Genomic DNA, 20,809 nt, shown 5'->3' on the forward strand with positions numbered 1-20,809 from the left:
GGATTCGCACCAGCCCTCCGCCTGTGTATGGGTTGCCTCGTCCTGAGTGATGCGCCTGCCTGTGTTAACTGTGCTAGCTACAATATATTCAATTATAAATATGACTGCATCATCTGTACTCATACACTGGGGAAATGGTTTTAAAGAATAATAAAGCACTAAGCTAATATGATAAAATACACATTTTCTTTTCTCTACAGAGCGTATTGGAACAGCAGAGGTTCTTCAGATTCACACAGATCCATCTCTTGAGTCTCAAGAAAATGAAAACAATAACTCTGGAAACTCCAAAGACAATTTAATTTAATAGAGTATTTATCAGTGATCTGTGGACTTGTACACTGCTAGTAACCTTAATCAAATGTGTCCAACAACTTTAATCATGAATGCATTCATGCACATCTAAGCTTTTAATAAAAGAGGTGCTGACCAATATAAGGCACTTTGTACACTAAAGAATATCTCCACAAACAAAGTCTTTCGGGAGAGACATTGTTATAAGTGACTCTGCAGCTTATCCATAGATCACACCATAGTCTCTGTAAGTCACTTGGATAAAGGAGGCTGCTAAATAAACACATAATAACCCTAATTAACCATCCATGCACACATTGTTTAATTGTTGGTATTTGTGGAGTTGGGACTAGTCGCACACTCAAAAGGCTCTTCTATATTTTTGTAGACATGACCGCTGATGTTGCATAGCAACATCTTACATTTTATTTGCTTTTAATTCAACTAGAACAAAGTAAAAATACATCCAATCATACCGTGTCACACATTTAACCTTATGATCCAAATATAATTTTCCATACTAGGTTCTGTTCCTTTTAAACCTATGACTATACACTTTTTAAATATAGGGTATTCTGTTAAAATAAAAGGATTGATGCTGTGTAATTAATTACACAAATCAGGGCCCAGTATTAGTTTGTGCTTAATTACACCAGTTGTAAATCTTCCAATTTTATTGTGTATGTGAAGAATAACTTTATAATTTAAAATAAATAAACAGGACATTAAAACCAACAATGAATAATGTTAATGTTGTCAGACGTTTCAAAGAGTTAATGTTTAAAGATATTGATACAAAAGACACATATTCTGATTAGGAGCTATAGTTTATTCATGAGGCATTGTTAAGATGCTGGTTTGTAAGTAGTCAATTTACTGAAGGTTTTCATTAATTAAACCTATGTAGCTCATGCCTTTACATAATTGCCTCTATCAGAAGACATAAAGAACAAGAAGGAATACAATAAAATTGGAACATTCAATGACTATCCACTTACTTTTTCTTAACTTGCGCACAGCACCTGTATTAAATTATATGTCACCAGCTAAACAGAACAATGCTCTTACAATCACATCCTTTCTAAGTCCTTTTATTAATTTAAGTATATGCTCATTGACTATCAGTGCATTGATGCTGTAACTTGCATTTGGCATTGTGTGTATGATTAAGGAGTTTCATTTAACATCCCTTATATAACGGGCATCTTTTTATAACATGCTATTCCCATTAGACATGCTCCTCACATAAGCTGTGTTCTCTGATGTGATAAATGCAGAGCGGTAATGCAAAAAAGAATACTAAGTAGGATCAATCAACTGTGTTTAAATATATGATTGTATTATTGTATCAATTAAACATAAACTGTACACTTGCTATAATGTCGACAATCCCGATATTAAACCATTGGTTTTAGTTTTAGAAAAATGTGTTAGTGTTCATTTAGGTTGTGAATTATGATACACATGTAATCTACACTCAAGTTTACCACAAGCCTTGTAAATAATTCACATCTTGTGTATAGTGCACCACAACCTCTTGCATAGATAAATGATTATAAACAATGTATCTTCCAACAGTTTGTCCTTTAATGTAAACAAAGTGGTCTGAATTTTGAAGAATTCTATTGAAGAAAACACCTGTCTAAATATGGATGTGAAGAGGAGAAGATTAAAGACTATTGAGGTGTAGATAACAGAAAACGTAATTGACATTCAAAATGAATTCCTCACATGCTGGGTACATTTGATCTACAGTTCAAAATTCAGCATTGTTATTAAGCAATACCAAAAACCATTATGTTCAGTATATCGTGCTAAAATTAATGTCTCAGCAAAACTTACATTCGATCTGTTCAACAAACAGTTAATTATTGACCCTGCTTTCTTTTTCGTGAAATTTGGGCATGCCTCTTTCCAAACTGTGGCCATTATTTGGAAAGCAGTTTTATTGACTCTTGTTATTCTTATGTGAGGAGGTGAGGGAAGGGGAAGAAGTCCCTCTTTCATTTGGAATTCGTTTATTCTGCACTACTCTCTCCATCATGAAGATGACTAAAGCTTTCAAAAATACTTTGCTGACCTTGTCCTTCCTTGCTTTGATTGAGAAAAACGGTACAATTTTTAACATTTATTCTAACAAAGTTTTCAATTGTAACTTTCTAGGTATACATTAGCATTTTTGGTTTTTTCAAAATAAATTTTAATGCAGATTTTAATGTGGTTCTACTGGGTTTTTTTGTATTTTTATTTGCAGTGATCATGTTCTATTTCATCAAAGAAAAATATGCATTATATCGTAAATGAATATCTTTGAACATGTTGCAATTTTGAGAGTATTGAGAGGCTATTTATTTACATTGTTCTGATCTCATTGTTCTTTTTTATTTTTTAGTGACCTTTACAGTTGTCCCTCCCTTTAAGTCAGGTGTTGTATATGAGTACCTCTATACGCTGGACATTTTACTGGAACCTGCCTCTGGTTCTGGCATCCTAAGATCTGGGTTCGGGATAGAAGCATTAATTCAGATGCACTCACTCTGGAAAAACAGCACTAACACGCTGGATCAGCTAATACAAATCCAAGTTAGTGTCATATTGCCAAGCTGTAGTTATACAGTACATTAGGTGCCTACAATGTTCTGTTAAATATTAGCTTTTATTTCTGTATTGCTTTTGTTCCATACCCATATGACTTTCCAATACTGATTACATGTAATGCTGTAATTACCAGGCTTCCATTTTTAATAAATTAATAGCATAAAACCTATTTTGATTGTTATTTGTCCTTGTTTTATTATTATTATTATTATTTATTTATTTATTTATTTATTTATTTATTTATTTATTTATTTTTTAGTTTCAAGACATCAAGGTTCTAAAAAATGTAAAACATGAAGACAATCAATATATCTTCGAAGACTCATCTGTGGAAGGATTGCTAGGACAAGACACTGTAATTCATTTAAGAAAACCAGTTCTGTTTCAATCTGTTTTGGGCAAGGTAATGATTATATCTGCTCTGCGAATTTAATGTAGTCCTTCTTCTTACAATTCAGGGATAACTGAGCAACTCAGTAGTTTGCCTCACAACACTGACAGCATATAATGCCATTGTCTTCACACTCCTGATTTCAACATATGTTATTACAGTTTGTGACTAGGGTATAAATAAGCTGAGATGGTAATTAATTCACTGTAAAAGTGGCTGATAACAATGATCTCCTTTTAGCCTTGGAGTGGTCCATGAGTAACTCCCCCTAACCCTAACCCTAACCCTAGGACTTACCCCCACCCCCCCAACATTAATTGTGTTCTACTATTAACCTTGACATTTACATTGTTGCTGTGCTTCTTGCTGCCTCAATCCACTGCCACCTCTACAATGTATTCACCCATGTTGTAATCTCTCCATAACCCTCTTCCAGATTGTAAGAATGTTTGGAGCTAATGAAAACAATGGGACCGTTCTGAATCTAAAAAGAGGCCTGGTCAGCATGTTCCAGTTCCAGCAACATTCTGCATCTATAATCGAGGTGAGGTCCTGTTCAATCCCCTCAAATGAATATACAGCTCGGCTACTCATCCTGTCTCATGTAAACAACAAGAGGCTATTTGCTATTAAAATGCAATGGAACTGACATCAATAACATTCAAAACTCAGAAATGAGAGAGAAAGGTTATAGGAAAGCATTACAGTTTGAATGAGAGTATGTGTATACCTTAAAGATAAAAGATAAAGATAGACTCACACTAAATCACTCAATTATTTTCACTGGTAAAAATAAATTGCCCAGAACTACACAATTTGCTGGGAATGCTAGGCAAGCTCTAAGGAAGGATTGACAAGATACAATGAGCCAGTGGCACTGAATCAATGAAATCAGTTTACTTAATGCATCACCAGTACCATTTTTCTGCAGGGCTGAACAGCCATATAATGAAATAGTAATAATTGAATAACTGCCAATGGTTCCTGCTCCTACATGGTAACAACATGTAGTTTCGTTCTGATTTTTTCTATGATTTGCACATCGGTAATGAAGGAATCTGTTTTGTCACCATTTTTAGTTTAAATTAGTAAAACTCCAGTTATTTTAAACTGTTTTAAGGAGGTAGAAATGAGGCTTTATGATGTTTAGCTAAAAAAAAAAAAAAAAAAAAAAAAGAAACCCTAACCACTAATAGAAAAAGAAATATGAAAATATGGATCAGTGTATCCAAGCAAATAAATGTTGTATGCACCTTAGTTTAACATCTTCTGATTTGAAATTGCTTTCCAGAATAATATTCATTATCACAGTTTCTGCTGCTGTTATTTGATATGTTTACCAGCTATACATATCATCTAAATAACCAGTGCTTCTGTACTTGATTCACCTTTGTTGGTTTGGTACCTGAAACTGGGATAGTTTTATTTTTTTGGTATGGTACAAGAAACTAAAAAAATCAAAGTACACTTACAGGCTAGGTCAGAGGTGTCTCTATAACCATGGATGCACATACGCATACAGAAATACAATAGAGATACTCAGAGACCTTAGCTCATCATGTCAGACAAAGAAACACAATTTCAATGGGAATTTGAATGAGACTAATGAAAAAAAACAAAGAACAATATGCACACTCAAATTAGGGTTAAACATTATTTTCCACAATTATGCTTGTTGTATAAGAACATAAGAACATAAGAACATAAGAAAGTTTACAAACGAGAGGAGGCCATACGGCCCATCTTGCTCGTTTGGTTGTTAGTAGCTTATTGATCCCAAAATCTCATCAAGCAGCTTCTTGAAGGATCCCAGGGTGTCAGCTTCAACAACATTACTGGGGAGTTGATTCCAGACCCTCACAATTCTCTGTGTAAAAAAGTGCCTCCTATTTTCTGTTCTGAATGCCCCTTTGTCTAAACTCTATTTGTGACCCCTGGTCCTTGTTTCTCTCCATGAACATGTATAGTGTTCTGTGGTTTAGCTCACACAAACTCTTCCGTGGCTTATGGCTTATTCGGCTGTCCTCATTCATGGAATAACTACGTACTACAGAATAAATGTTCACGATTTATCCTCTGTGTAATGTATAAATATACCATATATGATTACACCTTATGTTTCCAAATGTTCTTTGCAGAATGATGTCTCTGGTAAATGCAGTGTGACATACGCAGTTTCTCAGAACCAGGTGTTAAAGTTAAAGGACCTCCAGAGCTGTGAAAATGAGGCTTTTGGGCATAAGTCTGCAAACAAGGTATAATTCTGTACTTACTTACTGTTGTGTTTTAGAACTTTTTTTTTTTTTTTTTTTTTTTTTGTAGATTGATGTTTCAGGATATTTTGTAGATCCATAGACTGCCTGCATAAGTTTCAACAGTGCAGAATTCCTGAGGCTTTCTATCAAAAAAGATGCTAGATACAGACATTGTCATACAAGAGGTTGATGAAACCATGATAACTGTGTGAAACTACAGTATTTAATAAATCCTAACACCATCAGTTATCTTTATTACAGTTGTTTACTTTTTTAGCAGTGCCATGATATAGAATTCACCTTAGAGTCAGGATCATTTTTATTGTATGGTGAACCCTATTTTTATTGAGCTAAGTTTAAAATAAAAAATGTCCAACCAATGTTAATAAAGACAGAATAGGGTTAAACAGTACACTATTTAGACTGGCATCTTGATTAGTATTGTATATCTATAATAAATGGAGCATGCATGTTCAATAACATTAGCATGACATTGAGTTATTTGTGATTTATTATAAATCAAAGCATAGCGTCACTGTAAAATCAAGGCAAAGTTCAAATTTGCTGTCATCAGGTTTTTTTTTTGCAAGGACACCTGTAAACTCTGTTATCAGGGAGGAATTTGCTGGCATTTATTCAGATTTACTGGAGGCCCATAGCAACCATCTGCTGTGAAAGACTCAGAACTGTATTATTGACACAATCTGTAAGTCCTTACTGGGGCAGAAACAAATGGGACATGTAGAGGTGCCAACAGATCCAGAATATGACCCCATGACTGTAAAGAACCTGTTCAGCCCTGTATGCCTTTTTTGTCTTGATGTGTAGTCAGAAAAATATTATTCTCTCCTTTATCACTATTATATTTATTTGCTATGCTGTTCCCATGGGCAGGGGTGTAATGCTGCAGGGTTGGCAGGGAGAGCCTACCCCTCAGTTCTTTGTCAGGTGGAGCACCGCTTCAGTACTTCATATGTAGATGAGCTGATTCTGAACCAAACCACTCAATATACAGGGGGGGATGGGCAGGGGACGGGACAGGGGACTAATAGGATTATTATTAGATGTTAATAAGTTGTATGAAAGTTGTGTATAATTGTAGAAGTGAAATGATGTTATTTTGCTTTGTAGTCCCCCACTCAAACAGCTCAATATTACTGTACATTTCTTAATATAGCTAAAGTTAGAGATGGAACCCATTATACATTCACTGTTGCGATTCGTGTGTTAAAATGATATAACTACTGTAGGGTGATAAATTGTGGTTCTGTTGAGTGTATGGGGAAATGGGGTTGACATGGGGTGTGGCAGCGTTCGTGGGGTTAGGGTAGATAATAGCGACCCCTCACTTCTATATATAGCACTACACCCCGACCCATGGGGTTGGATTATTAGGTCCATAACATTTCTATTTTGTACGTTGTGACAGCACAGCAGTAATATGTCACATCCCAAAAGGCTTTTCTGGAGAAGCATTTTTTCTAAAACAGCAATCGCAATGTAACCCACTGTAAAGGGCAACATTAAACTTCTCTCTGTACTCCAATTAAGATCACACTGAGCAAGTGCCATATGGCATCAAAACTATACCGCAGTACAACATTGTAAGGCCATGCCAATTTGATGTTTTAAAGGTCTTTGGAGTGAACTGGCAGGGTATTAGCAAAAGTCTCTACTCGATGGAAAACAGCCTCATCAAATCTATAGTATCTGAGGAAACTCATGTGATTAGTTTGAATCTGCAGTCTACTGTTGGCACAAAGATCACCTCAAGGTTTGTATATGATATGCTTTCTTTCACTATAATTATTTTTTTATGGTTGAAAATTCAATTGTTCTGTTTTTAAAAGTATCTTTAGAAAGCAGTAGGGTTTAATACAGCATGAATGTCAAGGGCAGCAATAAACTGTCTGAAAATTAACAAGCCAAACTCTCCTGGGAACTAACTATATAATACCTAAATAATACTGACCCAACATCTACTGGCCCTCAATTCTTTAAGAAATCAGTAAAATTAAATAGCAGAATTGCAATAATACATTCATCACAATTTTAGACACCAAAATGTAAAGTATAACTTTTTAGTTTTTTGTCAGGCCCATCTGTATTTTCTCATGTTTTTTCTTTTCTTGTGTGAGTTTACAAAGCAACCTTCTAGTACTCCCACATTATACCAAATGTTTAATACCCAATGACAAGTTCATTAAATAAAGAAATTAACCTCTGTAACCTGGGTTATTAATCATATTTTAATATTAGAAACTTGAAATACAAAAGATAGTTGGGAGGTGTTAAGCCATAAGCCATAGTGCACTAAGTGTACCAATCAGAAAATTATCAATGTACTGACAAAATATCACTTTTAGCAGGCCATTAATTAAAAAAAAATCTGTGGAGATTTGTGTATATTGGGTATTTATACCAGTACATACACAATGTGTCAATAAATACAACTTACTGCATGTCGCAGTAAGGCCACTATTTAAAGGCTGAAGAGATATGATAAAAATTAAATTCAATATGTTTTGCTTATTACATTATACACATCATCCATAAGCTTAAACACACTGTAAATTTGTCAGTGATACAGTAACTTAGATTATATTTTGGTTACATCCGAGTTGATGGTACGACAGGATCTATATTGAAATGTTTGTCTAAGTCTAATTACTATGATACTGATTATATGTAATACTGTACCTGATAATCTATAAAGGAATATTTAACACTATCCTCTTCTCAGGTAGCTATCCATAACGTTTGAAGGAACTAACAGGACCTAAAGATCAATGTAATACTTAAATCTGTAGTATAAATCACAACCAAGTTACATAATAGCCTTCCACTAGTATTCTTGAAAACCACTGACCTTGTACAGAATGAACTGTAAATCAAGCAATTGCAAGAAGCAAATTTTAGCTTTGGTTTATAGTTCCTGTGTAGCTCCCTACAACCATTTTTAAAATATCTTACATGTTCAAAATAATTCTCTGCCGTGATATTACCTGAAGAATAACTGGCCTTTTCAAGAGATCCCAAGACTCAAAACACAAAGTTGTCCCTTGTCTCCCATAGTAAAAGCATAGCAACGTGTGATGTGAGTGAAAGCATGACAGTGGTAAATTCATGGTATAACCAAGGGAAAAGCATGGAAAATCTGCAAAATGACCATGCAAAAATACCAATGTAAACTTTTATTAGGGGTTACTGTATAGGCGTTAATTATCTGCCTGGTAATTACAGTCTGTATAATAAGTGGTAATACAGGTTATTTCTTAACTCAACACAAAATTTCCAGTGCTTGGAAAATGGTAAGTATATACCAAGGATATTTAATTAAGTATCTCCCCTCAGAGATACTTAACTAAATATCCTTGGTAGAGATTTTCACTGGCAAAACAGATTTTTCTGCAACTTACTAAAAGCAAAAAATGTCTTCACACTTGTTTTAGACAACAGCTACAGTTGTTAACAACACACACAGGAGCTGCTGAGTTTTCAGGACCACGCTTTGAGGAAATATTGACTGCTCTTCAAGGAAGTTACATCCCAATAGATCTCAATGCTGGTCCATTGAAGAAAAAATCTTGCACAAGCTGTCCATCGGTAAGACTAATTAACAACTAATTTGACACTTAACCCACAATATTAGTAAAGATCTGACAAGCTGTGTGATCTTAGCTCAAGGACCAAATATAGCACATGCAGAAATGAGCCCTAACCAGGCTTCCCTCAGCAGTAATGTTACAACATTCTCACAAGCTCTTTATTTGTTTTTCTGATAAAATCTATACTTTGGATTCTTCGGTCTACTCAGGTGAAAAAACAGAAAACCCTGGACGACTTATACTTTAACCGCATGATTGTTTTAAAATGCAAATGCACCATCTTCAGAAAGTACCGTATGATCTTTTAATATTATCACATCTCATAATGCTTAACAATATACTGAAGAATGAAGTTTTTAAAGATGACCAAAATTCAGCTAGTGGGTATTTTGAAAAATATAAAAATGTGGCGATAGACAATTTCATTTCTGCAAATATGCTTTATGGTAGTTTAATTAACAGTGAAACAACTTTCAACTTCCCATCTTAGTGCTGAGAAAAAAAGCAGACAAATTAAATTATTATTATTTTATTATTATTATTATATTCATTACATTGTAGGTCTCCAGTCTCCAGTATGTTCTGTGATAAAAATCCTTATATTATGGATTTAATTTAGCACTGCCAGCACAAAGATGCATACACTAGGCAAAGTCAAGCTTTTAAGAAAGGATTATAATTATGCTACACTATGTTTTATTACAAATATAATGTTTAATAGAAATAAACTAAATGATTTCTATCATACACTTGTCCTTTACGAAGGTCATTTACATATTACGTTGAAGGTTAGGCATTACATTCCTGAATCTCTCCCAAGGTCCTAACCTTAATCTACCAAAGAAGAGCAATACACTATTGAACTGAATAGTAATGTATTTAAATGTGTGGTTGATTCAATTAAAATGTACGATTATGTTAACATGTTTTCACTGAAATTTAATTGAAAAGCAACACTCTGGTCCAGTGGTTAAAGAAATAGGCTTATAACCTGGTGGTCCCTGGTTCAAATCCCAGCTCAGCCACTGGCTCATTGTGTGACCCTAAGCAAGTCACTTAACCTCCTTGTGCTCTATCTTTGGGGTGAGTCGTTGTTGTAAGTGACTCTGCAGCTGATTCATAGTTCACACGCCCTAGTCTTGTATCTTGTAAAGCACTTTGTGATGGTGGTCCACTATCAAAGGCGCTACATAAAGAAAGTATAAATCACCCTAATCATACCAAAGGGCATTTTGTTTAAAATATGTTCAATCAATCAGATGATTACAATACGCCTATATTCTAATCATCTGACAGTGATTACATATATATATATATATATATATATATATATATATATATATGTATAATTGTTTTAAATTCTGTTTAGTTTCTCTGTGAGTTTCCTGCTAAATGAGGTTCCTGCTTTATTAAAAATAAAGCAAGCATAGCAAAGACCCCTGCATTTAAAAGTCACATTTAACTCAATATAGAATGGAGGAAGTGAGAGGTGGACTGGAGTATTACACCAATCCAGGAGGGCAAGACAGGCGGACAACAAACTTAAGAGAAATAATAACAAGTAGTTGTCATGCCGTCAAACACCTATAAATACCTCCAATGTTTTGATTCAAACACAGGCTCCCTTGAGAAAGATATGTACAACATATCGAAACGTTGGGCAGCTGGCTCTTTGAGCTAATATATATATATATATATATATATATATATATATATATATATATATATATATATATATATATATATATATATTTTTTTTTAAATGCAAGGTTACAGACTACATGAAGACTTTAAGGAAAAAAACATTGGAAACGTCTAATGTATCAACAATGAAGAACTTTCTGAAGATGGTCAGATTGCTGCGAGAGGCAGAGAAGAAAGAAATTATTCAGTTGCTCAGAAAAGCAGAGGAAAATGTAATGTAAGTGTTGTATTGGAATGAACAGTACAACAGAGATAACAGAACAATAACAAACCTGCCAAAGACTGGCTGTAAATGCAACATAACACAAAGATTGATTGTATGAATAAATAGCCTACTGGTATGCAAAATGGCAGAATGACAGCTGGGATTAAGAGGCTTCAGGTTTGGAGATATAATGGTGAAAAGTACTGAAAGTTATTTCAAGTTTCAATGCGTGTTATTGTTAGCTAAACATCATGCTCCATGCAAATTAACCATGACAGAGGCATCTGTGTATAAATTGGCTTTCCCTAACGTAATGGTTTAGTTTGATGTTTGAAATGTGGCAGCACCACACTATTGAGTCCAAACTCTTATCACATATTTTTCTATGCAATAATTTGACTGATAACAGTCACATTTCTCATAAAGCCCTTGGCTGAATTCTTTTTGTGTTCATTAAGGAATTGATATTCAGGGTGATATTAAATTCACTAGGCCACTTTCAATTGCTACTGTGGGATTCAAAGGATTGCAACTGTCAGGTGCTGTTGTGAGTCTCCGTGGAAATGCAGAATTCTACAGTTGTTATTATGATGGATCACATTCTAAAAATGAACTGCCAGTGCATTCATGTGCCAAGCTTCATTGTCTTGTGACTGGTTCCACCACAGTAGCATTATAAAGTGAAATGCTGTATAATCCATGTCTTTCTTTGACATAAGGCAAACTATTAATAAGAACATTTATTTAAAGCATATATTAAAACATTGCCTGTTGATCGATATATCATTGCAATTAAACAAAACAAAATGTGATTCTTAACAACAACCTAGGTGAAAGAAAATATCTAATGAACTGGGAACCACAGCTCAAAAACTTTTCTTATCCAATGAGTGCCATATTGAAATAGTTGAACTTGTATGCTCTTGGGGTCTTGTATTATTTTTATTGTAAATATTTGCTGAAAGCAATGCTAAACATGTCCCAGCTTGACATTCTTGGATTAAGCCCCTTCATTATAGACGCTGTTGCTGCGGCCCAGACCCCAGCCTCCCTTGGTGCTCTTACCAGCTACTTGAAATTCACTGATGAGAAAAGGAGTCCCCTCTTAAAGAAGTTTCTGTATGCCTGTGCCTTTTCTTCTCACCCAACAACAGATTTATTGAACACTTTAACAGTAAGTACATCATTTGGTACAATTTTTCAGTAGAAGCTGTAAACCATTTTGCCATTTTTATTTCCATTCCAATAAAAAAAAATATATGATGGCATTAAGTTAGCAATATATGTCTTTTATATATTTTATCGCATTTGAATACTTTCTTTTCCTAGGCAATATTACCATTTTTTTTCTTTAAAAGTAGCAAAAAAAAGCAGGAGAGAAAAATATGCGTGGGCCGGTAATAATAATACATAACTTGTATTCACTTTATCATAGAATGTACTGAAAGGTGAAATTATTGAAAGAGAAATACAAGAGATTGCTGTTATATCATTGGGAGCAGTACTGGGCAAAATGTGTGCATTGGATTTATGCAAATTACAGGTAAGTGTTAAAACATTTATTCTGGAGTTTACAGCCCCTGGTATCCCAGACAGTCTCCTAATCAAATATGAACTATTGACAGCCACTCTTGTGTTAACATGGTCAGTAATACCTTCATTTAAAACACATTTGTACTGCTCCTTTGTCTTACTACTGCCCAGTAACACTGTCCACTATTGGAAGCCCTTGGTGTCAAACGAAAGAATGTGTATCTTATGCAGCTTTTTCTCAAATCTAAACCACAATCTGAGGAATTTCTGGACACTTATCTTAAGCATGATGTTAGTATTTGTTTAAAACATAACCCACAGTTAAATACTTTAATTTCTATACAGTTGTACATTTAGAATACACAGAATAGAATACACAGAAATTTGAAGGCACTCTTTTTTTTTTTTCTTTCAAGACCTTGCCAAAGAGTCAACGTTGATAACAATATTTTTTCATTGGTTATGATAGGCCTGGAATGCCAGCAGTTTTGTTTTTCTGGATGTTATAAGGTCAAAAACTGGTGGTGGCAATCAAAGAAAGATGGGTCTAAAAAGACAGTTCAAGTAAGGGCAGTTAATTAAGGCTGACAAAAACATAAGAAAATAGAAAAGTTATTAAACTAAGTGGAAGCAAACTATTTTAATGGGTTTGTTTGTACAATTTTACAAAACTGACTGCAAAGTATTTATTTATTTATTTTTTATTAGGAGGTGGAATTAGCTAAAAACCTAATCTTGGAAAGGCTGAATAACACAGATGAAGTTTCTGAGATTAAGACATATCTCTTAGCACTGAAGAGTGCTCTTCTGCCTGAAACTATTCCACTTTTTCTTCAGTACACTGAGAAACCCAGCGCTGTTTCTGCAATTGCTCTGTCAGCACTGCAAAGGTTTCCAGCAGCACACATTGATAATAAGGTATTTCATTAATTCATTAAATAACACTGTAGAATATTAATATGGTGTGAAGGAAGAAGATACAGCATGAGTGAGAACCCTATGCATGATGCTTTATGTTCATTAAACTTTTCTCGCTGATGGCAATAAAAAAATGTAAATGTTGTTATAAGTGCATTATTCTGCTTCGTACCAGTAAATGATGTAATACAACATTAAAAGGCGCAATACACCACTAGAAGAAAAGTGCATGTGGAACGACATCTGATACAGTTTTTTCCATAGGTTAAAGATCAAATGAGAAGGATTTTTCATCAGAGAGAGAAGAGCTTTGGTGAAACTCTTCGACTTGCTGCTGCAGACATTCTAATCAACAATATTCCCCAGCACATGGATATAAGAAATATCATACTGGCTATTGGGAAAGAAGGACCAGAGGTGTCCAAATATTTAGCGTCAAAAATTCAAAGTATTCTACATTCTGACCATGTGGCAAAGTATGTATGTACATTCTAATTAATGGATAATTATCTCCATCAAATTAAAAGATAACTATATTTAAGTGTGCATAATACATGCAAAGAATGAACTTTTGCAGCCCTTGCGATTTATTATTTGGGAAGACTGTTCCAAATGAAGTAGTTTTTATTTACAGTACTTGGTGTTTTTCTTACTAGTTATTAACATTAGGGAAAGTTATCAAAATAATTTACTCTAAGGTATACTTGGATATTTTTTCTGAAAGAAAAAAAAAACTATTAAAATCATTAACTATTAAATGATTAAATGACTCAGGAATTTTATTCCAGTGCTCCTTGGGTGCAGTTCTACAGTTGCAGTTGAGAAAAATTTAGGTCTGTAGAGCTGTCCCCCTGGACTGAGTGACAGCTCTGCAATTTACTGTACATAAAAACGAGCCTTTAATATGACTTTATCCTACCAGGATTTTCTGAAGATTTATGTATTTATTTTTTTTCTAGGAGTGTCATTCTTCAAGTCTTGGAAGATCCAATGTTAAATAACTACAATCATCTCTCGAGAATGGGAAGTTCTTCCACATACTCTGGGTATTTCACAGGTAATATGTACTGAGTAGATACTTTACAAGTAGGTCCAGGGCTCACTGTTTCCTCTTTACACACTAAATTATGATTAAAGGCAATTAGAGTCTATCGAGTTACCAAACTAATGACATGTGTAAGCAATGTTGTTACATGGTTTAATTGATTATTGTTCATCCTTTTGTTTCCATTTTTTTCTTCAATTTTAGCTACTAAGGATATGGTTTCACCTTACCATCTGGACTTCCTTTTCTCAGAAAATGGATTCTTAAGGCAAATTAACAGTAATTTCTTTACACACAGCCATGGGAATCAAATGCATTCTTTACAGGTACCTGTACTGAATTCCATCAATATTAGTACCCTGTTAGATGCAGTAGACTTGATACAGTTGCCACTCAAGATATTGGTTTCAAAATGTACAGTTCCATATGTCATTTGTAGCTCTGCTTTTTATTATCTGTATAATTCCTCTTGGTGACTTTTTGCCACAACAGAATCAGGTTTAATGTCTATGTCAACAACATTTATTACAGCTTGGGCAATCCATTTTTTTGTGGCCATTGAGGTTTTCCATGCTGTATCTTAGGTATCTATTGAAGCAAAGGGCCTCCAGTCTTTTTTTGGAGGAGACACGGAGGAGGAAGAGGAGGAAGAAGCCATGGCAGGAATGTCAGCCATGTTGTTTAATGTCCAGCTCCGTCCAGTAGTGTTCTTTCAAGGTTATAGTGACTTGATGGAGAAATTCTGGGCAGCCACTGGAGAGCCAGAAAATATATTGAAAGGAACTATCCTCATAATTGATCATCTACAGGTAGGAAAACATACAAGCAGATATATTGGATCTCAGGTTGTAATTACAATTGCAAAATACCTGTTCCACACATTTTATCTATCTATCTATCTATCTATCTATCTATCTATCTATCTATCTATCTATCTATCTATATATATATATATATATATATATATATATATATATATATATATATATATATATATCTATATATATATATATATATATATATATATATATATATATATATATATATATATATTAATTACACTTCTGTTATGACAGTATTTTCAACAGACAACTAAGCAATTGCAGCTTTTCTAAAACTATTAATTATCATGAAATACATACATGTTATTGGTACATAACAAAACTGCATCACTGGCATTACAAATTTCACACTCAGTATTTAATTCTTAAAGTGTGCCTTTTATTTTAGAAGCTTAAAATAAAGTGAACAGCTATGACATTTGAGTTCTATTTTTCAGGCCATTTCGCTTCAGTCTGGGCTACAGACACTGATCGAGTTTCAAGGGGCAATTAGCATAGACATATCAGGGAGTATTGAGATAAGTCTGCTCAGTCAAGAGTCCAAAAGTACTGTAACAAACAGGTAAGTATTTGTTAAATATTTATTCAAAATAGGGGTTAAGAATCCTTACTGAAAACACAGTTCAAACACCCGTATGATATACATAACACATATTTGATGAAGTTTCAAAATTCTGAATTTTTGTTTCTATATTATCAATGTTCCCAAAAGTGGATTATTTTTGCTTTGCTCAGAGTTAAAGTAGAGCAGAACCAATGTTGCCTAGTCTCAGAGTCTCATAGATGTTCTTGGAAAGCTGAATTCTTAAATCAATGGACAAAGAATAAAGAAACAGATCTAAGTTGTATCTGTATTTGTGTTAGTCTTTCATTTTTAGAATACTGTACAGTTCTAAATTTCAAAAGATGATAGAAACAGTTATTTTACAATGTTGAAAAATAGATAGCAGATATAAACTGACATAAAAAATGCATTGGATCAAAGTTTCTATTAATAATAGACATGTTTTTACACACACAGTTCTCCAATTTGTAGTTTCTGAATATATATTTTTATTTCCTCCTGACCTGACCCAGGACGTAGTTTTCTGACTTTTATTATAGTCGTCAAAATAATTTTGGGGATTATCCTCAAATATGTAAGTAGTTTACTAAATGTTAACTGATATCTTGAAATCAAAATTTTACAGGGGTGCCATGGTTATTGTTAGTAGAACACAAGTTGATGCTTCCTTCATACAAGCAGTTGTGGAAACCAAAGTAGAAGCTACAAACGCATTCATTTTTGGCAATACTGTAAACTTCTCACAGTTTCCCGTTTTGTATTGCTTACAACTGAATAAGGAATCTTTCCCTTACAGTGTCCCTTGTATAATATATATATATATATATATATATAATATATATATATATATATAATATATATATATATATATATATATATTTACTTTTCCAGTCTTTTTTAAATTATATATAAACATTCCATACATACGATCTAGTGTTAAGTGGGCTGGAATCATCCCCACTTTGAATAGCCTGTGTTGTATAGAGAATAATATTTCAATAGTTCTACTGGAGGACTGAATAGCAATGTGACACTGATCAAATTAAAGGTATGGGTTTGTGATTGTAAAGTTAGGATTTGGTGTATGTGTTGATAATATAGAGGTGTTGATGTTTCTGGAGCATTTCACACCAGGCAGTTGATCCTAAAGTATACTGAAGATCTTTTCTATTCTGTTCTCTCTGATCTAGGGAGACATTTTTAGTTTATGAATCTTTTGCTGATGGAAAGAATTTCACATTGCAAAAAGGAAGAAAATTCACTGTCCAAGGAGGAGAAGCATCATTGAACCAGGACAACTCGAAGATGTGTAAAAAGTTGCTTGGAGACACCGACACAATGGCTTAGAAGAAGTGACAAGTCCATCACCCACAATTAACAGCATTTTGCTTATTCTTAATGTGTAAGCAAATTATAAAAATGCGGAAAGACAGGCTGATAATTTGATATACAAAAGGATGTCTTAGATCACCCTGTCACTAATAAAGCGGAACAATCATCAACTTAATTTATATTGAAAGAAAAATCAAGCAAATTATCCGATGCCTTAGCTGTATAAGCTTGTTTTTGACATTAGAAAAACATACATGTACTGTAATATTCTTTGCCCCAGTAAAGTATACAGTGAAACAATACTATTTCTTTATTTAAATACCTTAAATGCTTCATGGTGGTGTTATACTCTTGGGATATACATGAATAGGCCTGAAAATTTGACAATGTAAGAAAAATTATGACATATTCAATAAATTGATATTGGCATGTGGTTTACTTGACCTATATAGTCACTTGACTAATATAGAAGTGATTATATACAGTGCCTATAGAAAGTCTACACCCCCTTGAACTTTTTTTCACATGTTGTTGTGTCAGTGCCTCAGAGTTTCATGCATTTAAATGATGGTTTTTTTCTACTTATCTACACACCATGCTCCACACTGTTAAGGGGAAAAAAGTTTTTATTGAGAAAAAAAAAAAATCTTAAAAATATACAAAAATGAAAGATTAAATCCAAATCATAATTGGAATCCAAATCATAAAATCCAAATCATAATTGGATAAGTCTCCACCCCCCTGAGTTAATATTTGGTGGAAGTACCTTTGGCAGCAATTACAGCTGTCAGTCTGTTGGGATAGGTCTCTACCAACTTTGCACACCTAGATTTGACAATATTTGACCATTCTTCTTTACAAAACTGTTCAAGCTGTCACGTTCCTTGGGGATCGTAGATGGACAGCAAATCTTCAAGTCCTGCCACAAATTTTCGACTGGATTTAGATCGGAGCTCTGACTGGGCCACTCAAGGACATTTACCCTTTTGTTCCTTAGTCAATCCAATGTCGCTTAGGCTGTGTGCTTTGGGTCATTGTCATGCTGAAAGGTGAACTTCCATCCCAGTTTCAGTTTTCTTGCAGAGGCAGCAGGTTTTCCTCAAGGACTTCTCTGTAGTTTGCTCCATTCATTTTCCCTTCTATCCTGACAAGTGCCCCAGTCCCTGCCGATGAGAAACATCCCCATAACATGATGCTGCCACCACCATGCTTCACAGTAGGGATGGTGTTCTTTGGGTGATGTGCTGTGTTGGGTTTGCGCCAGACATAGCACTTTGTATTTAGGCCAAAAAGTTCCATTTTAGTTTTGTGAGACCACAAAACTTTTTGCCACATGGATACAGAATCTCCTGAGCGTTTTTTCTGCATACTTCAAAAAGGATTCAAGGTGGGCTTTCTTGAGTAATGGCTTCCTTCTTGCCACCCTACCATACAGGCCAGATGTGTGGTGCTTGGGATATTGTTGTCACATGCCCACTTTGACCAGTCTTGGCCATACAAGCCAGTAGCTCTTGCAGAGTTGCCTCTTGGTAGCCTCTCTGATCAGTCTCCTCCTTGCTCGGTCATCCAGTTTGAAGGGACTGTCTGATCTGGGCAGGGTCTTGGTGGTGCCATACACCTTACCACTTCTTAGTAATCGTCTTGACCATGCTCCAAGGGTTATTCAAGGCCTTTGATATTTTTTTATACCCATTCCCTGATCTGTGCCTTTCAACAACTTTGTCCCGGAGTTCTTTTGAAAGTGCCTTGGTGCTCATGGTTGAGTCTTTGCTTTGAAATGCACTGCCCAGCACAGGGTACCTAGGGAATTGTTGAATTTATCCTGAAATCATGTGAACCACTACAATTTAACACAGGTGGAGACCACAACTTGGTGTGTGATTTTGAAGGCGATTGGTTACACCTGAGCTAATTTAGGATTTCTATTACAATGGGGGGGGGAGCTATTTCAGTTTTATTTTTAATTTTCTACACATTCCTAGAATATTTTTTTCACTTGGAAGTTGTGGGGTAGGATGTGAAGATAAATGAAAAAAAATGCATGTAATGAAGTTCAAATGACCAGTACAGTTAAAAAAAATATGTTTTTTTGGTTTTTATGGAATTGTTAGACACTAAATAAGTTTATTTATTTAACTATTAACTGTTCCTCAAAAGTAATTAATTGTATAAGTAAAAAAAAAAAAAAATGTTTGAATTTATTGCAAACATAGAAGGTTGTGGGGGTTTTTTTTGACCCTCACTATAACACCACCCTTGCTTATTGCCCATTTTTGCCATGGCCCTTACCAGGCGGTGTAAAGAGGGCTGACTGTATTTGGAAACGAGCCCCAAGATAGAACAATTTCATTACTGACAATGACTTGAAAATTATAGTTGGGACCATTTTGCCTTAAAGGAAATCACTTGTGCATACGTTATTTCATTATGAAATCATGCAAGAGCACTAATCCCACACATAATGAAACACATCCAGTTAATAATGCTAGTTGTACAGGAAAGACACTGAATGAATGCACATGCCTGATATTTTCAGGATTTAATGATTGTGCTGTGGCATTTTCCTGAAGCATTATCAACCAAAGAAATAAATATTATTGGCACGTCTGTGAAAAGGTTATCCTGCGTTCTGCATGCATATGAATATATTTTAAATTGATCCCTCCCTTCTGCAAATATATTGATCAGCATATGCACCATATATTTCTTGCCATCTTTATTACACAAAATGATAATAGAACGTAAATGTAAATCTAAAAGGCTGATCCTGGGCTGGGGTTGTCTTTTAGGTTGTGATTTCATGTAATTCCTTTAGAAAGCAAACTGATTGTCACATTTCTGGCCCGGTGCAAGGTGTAGTGCATAATTTATTGGTCCTAAACGTAACATCTTTATAAAATGTATTTATATTCCATTGTAACAAATTAATGTATATTAGTAGCTTGGTCCACTCATGAGCATCACAAGGTTTAATAAGACAATGGAAAATAAATAAATAAAAACGCTACATACTGCAACTGCATGAAAGTAATGCATGCACTTCTCCTTGAAACAAGCATTGGAGGCAAATGATAGCAGGATGAGGCATGTAGAAATAGACAGGCACCTGCACAAGGTGCGGGGACCAAACAAGCAAGCGTGTGGAAAGTTGAAAACACTGTTTAAATGAGTATGCCACTTCCCAATAACTTACTGAGCAGCATGCAGTTCATACAGTATGTCTGCTCACGTAATGGTACTTATTGTAGGTTGCCTAGAAAGGTCAGTTTACTACTTGGAGTGCACTCATCCCAATAGATTGCACAGTGTGTCAGAGATCCCCTTGAAAACAATCAACATGATTTATTACATTTGGATTTAAATTCAATAATGTTGCAGCTGGTCCAAAGCTTGATAATCCCTTGCTACCTCTAACCTTCATGTAAAATCGTATCTAACAACCTGTGTATCTCTGTCCTTCAGAAATACTATAAAGGCAAGTCCTAATAACACATCTTTGAAATACGAGGTAATTCGGAC

General features: G+C 34.5%; 1 protein-coding gene across 1 annotated transcript; it reads left to right on the forward strand.

Moving 5' to 3' along the window:
• Positions 1 to 313: 313 nt before the first annotated feature.
• LOC121325337 (microsomal triglyceride transfer protein large subunit-like) lies at positions 314 to 17,681 on the forward strand. Its single transcript, XM_041267764.1, has 18 exons — positions 314 to 2,406; positions 2,687 to 2,877; positions 3,152 to 3,295; positions 3,720 to 3,827; positions 5,422 to 5,538; positions 7,173 to 7,312; positions 8,991 to 9,144; positions 10,916 to 11,067; positions 12,061 to 12,229; positions 12,491 to 12,598; positions 13,297 to 13,506; positions 13,771 to 13,982; positions 14,466 to 14,563; positions 14,756 to 14,877; positions 15,136 to 15,360; positions 15,831 to 15,955; positions 16,584 to 16,754; positions 17,149 to 17,681. The coding sequence occupies exons 1-18, from the start codon at positions 2,337 to 2,339 to the stop codon at positions 17,303 to 17,305; spliced, it is 2,673 nt and encodes an 890-aa protein (XP_041123698.1). The 5' UTR covers positions 314 to 2,336; the 3' UTR covers positions 17,306 to 17,681.
• The last annotated feature ends 3,128 nt before the right edge of the window (positions 17,682 to 20,809 follow it).

This window comes from Polyodon spathula, chromosome 13 (assembly GCF_017654505.1).
Source record: "Polyodon spathula isolate WHYD16114869_AA chromosome 13, ASM1765450v1, whole genome shotgun sequence".
Classification (NCBI taxonomy): domain Eukaryota; kingdom Metazoa; phylum Chordata; class Actinopteri; order Acipenseriformes; family Polyodontidae; genus Polyodon; species Polyodon spathula.

What these genes read in the sequence shown, in the direction of transcription:
- LOC121325337 (XM_041267764.1), top strand. Translation starts at nt 2,337, where the DNA reads ATGAAGATGACTAAAGCTTTCAAAAATACTTTGCTGACCTTGTCCTTC. An exon ending in GGCATAAGTCTGCAAACAAG is followed by an intron (nt 5,539 to 7,172) that starts GTATAATTCTGT and finishes GATGTTTTAAAG; the next exon opens with GTCTTTGGAGTGAACTGGCA. An exon ending in ATTTATTGAACACTTTAACA is followed by an intron (nt 12,230 to 12,490) that starts GTAAGTACATCA and finishes ACTTTATCATAG; the next exon opens with AATGTACTGAAAGGTGAAAT.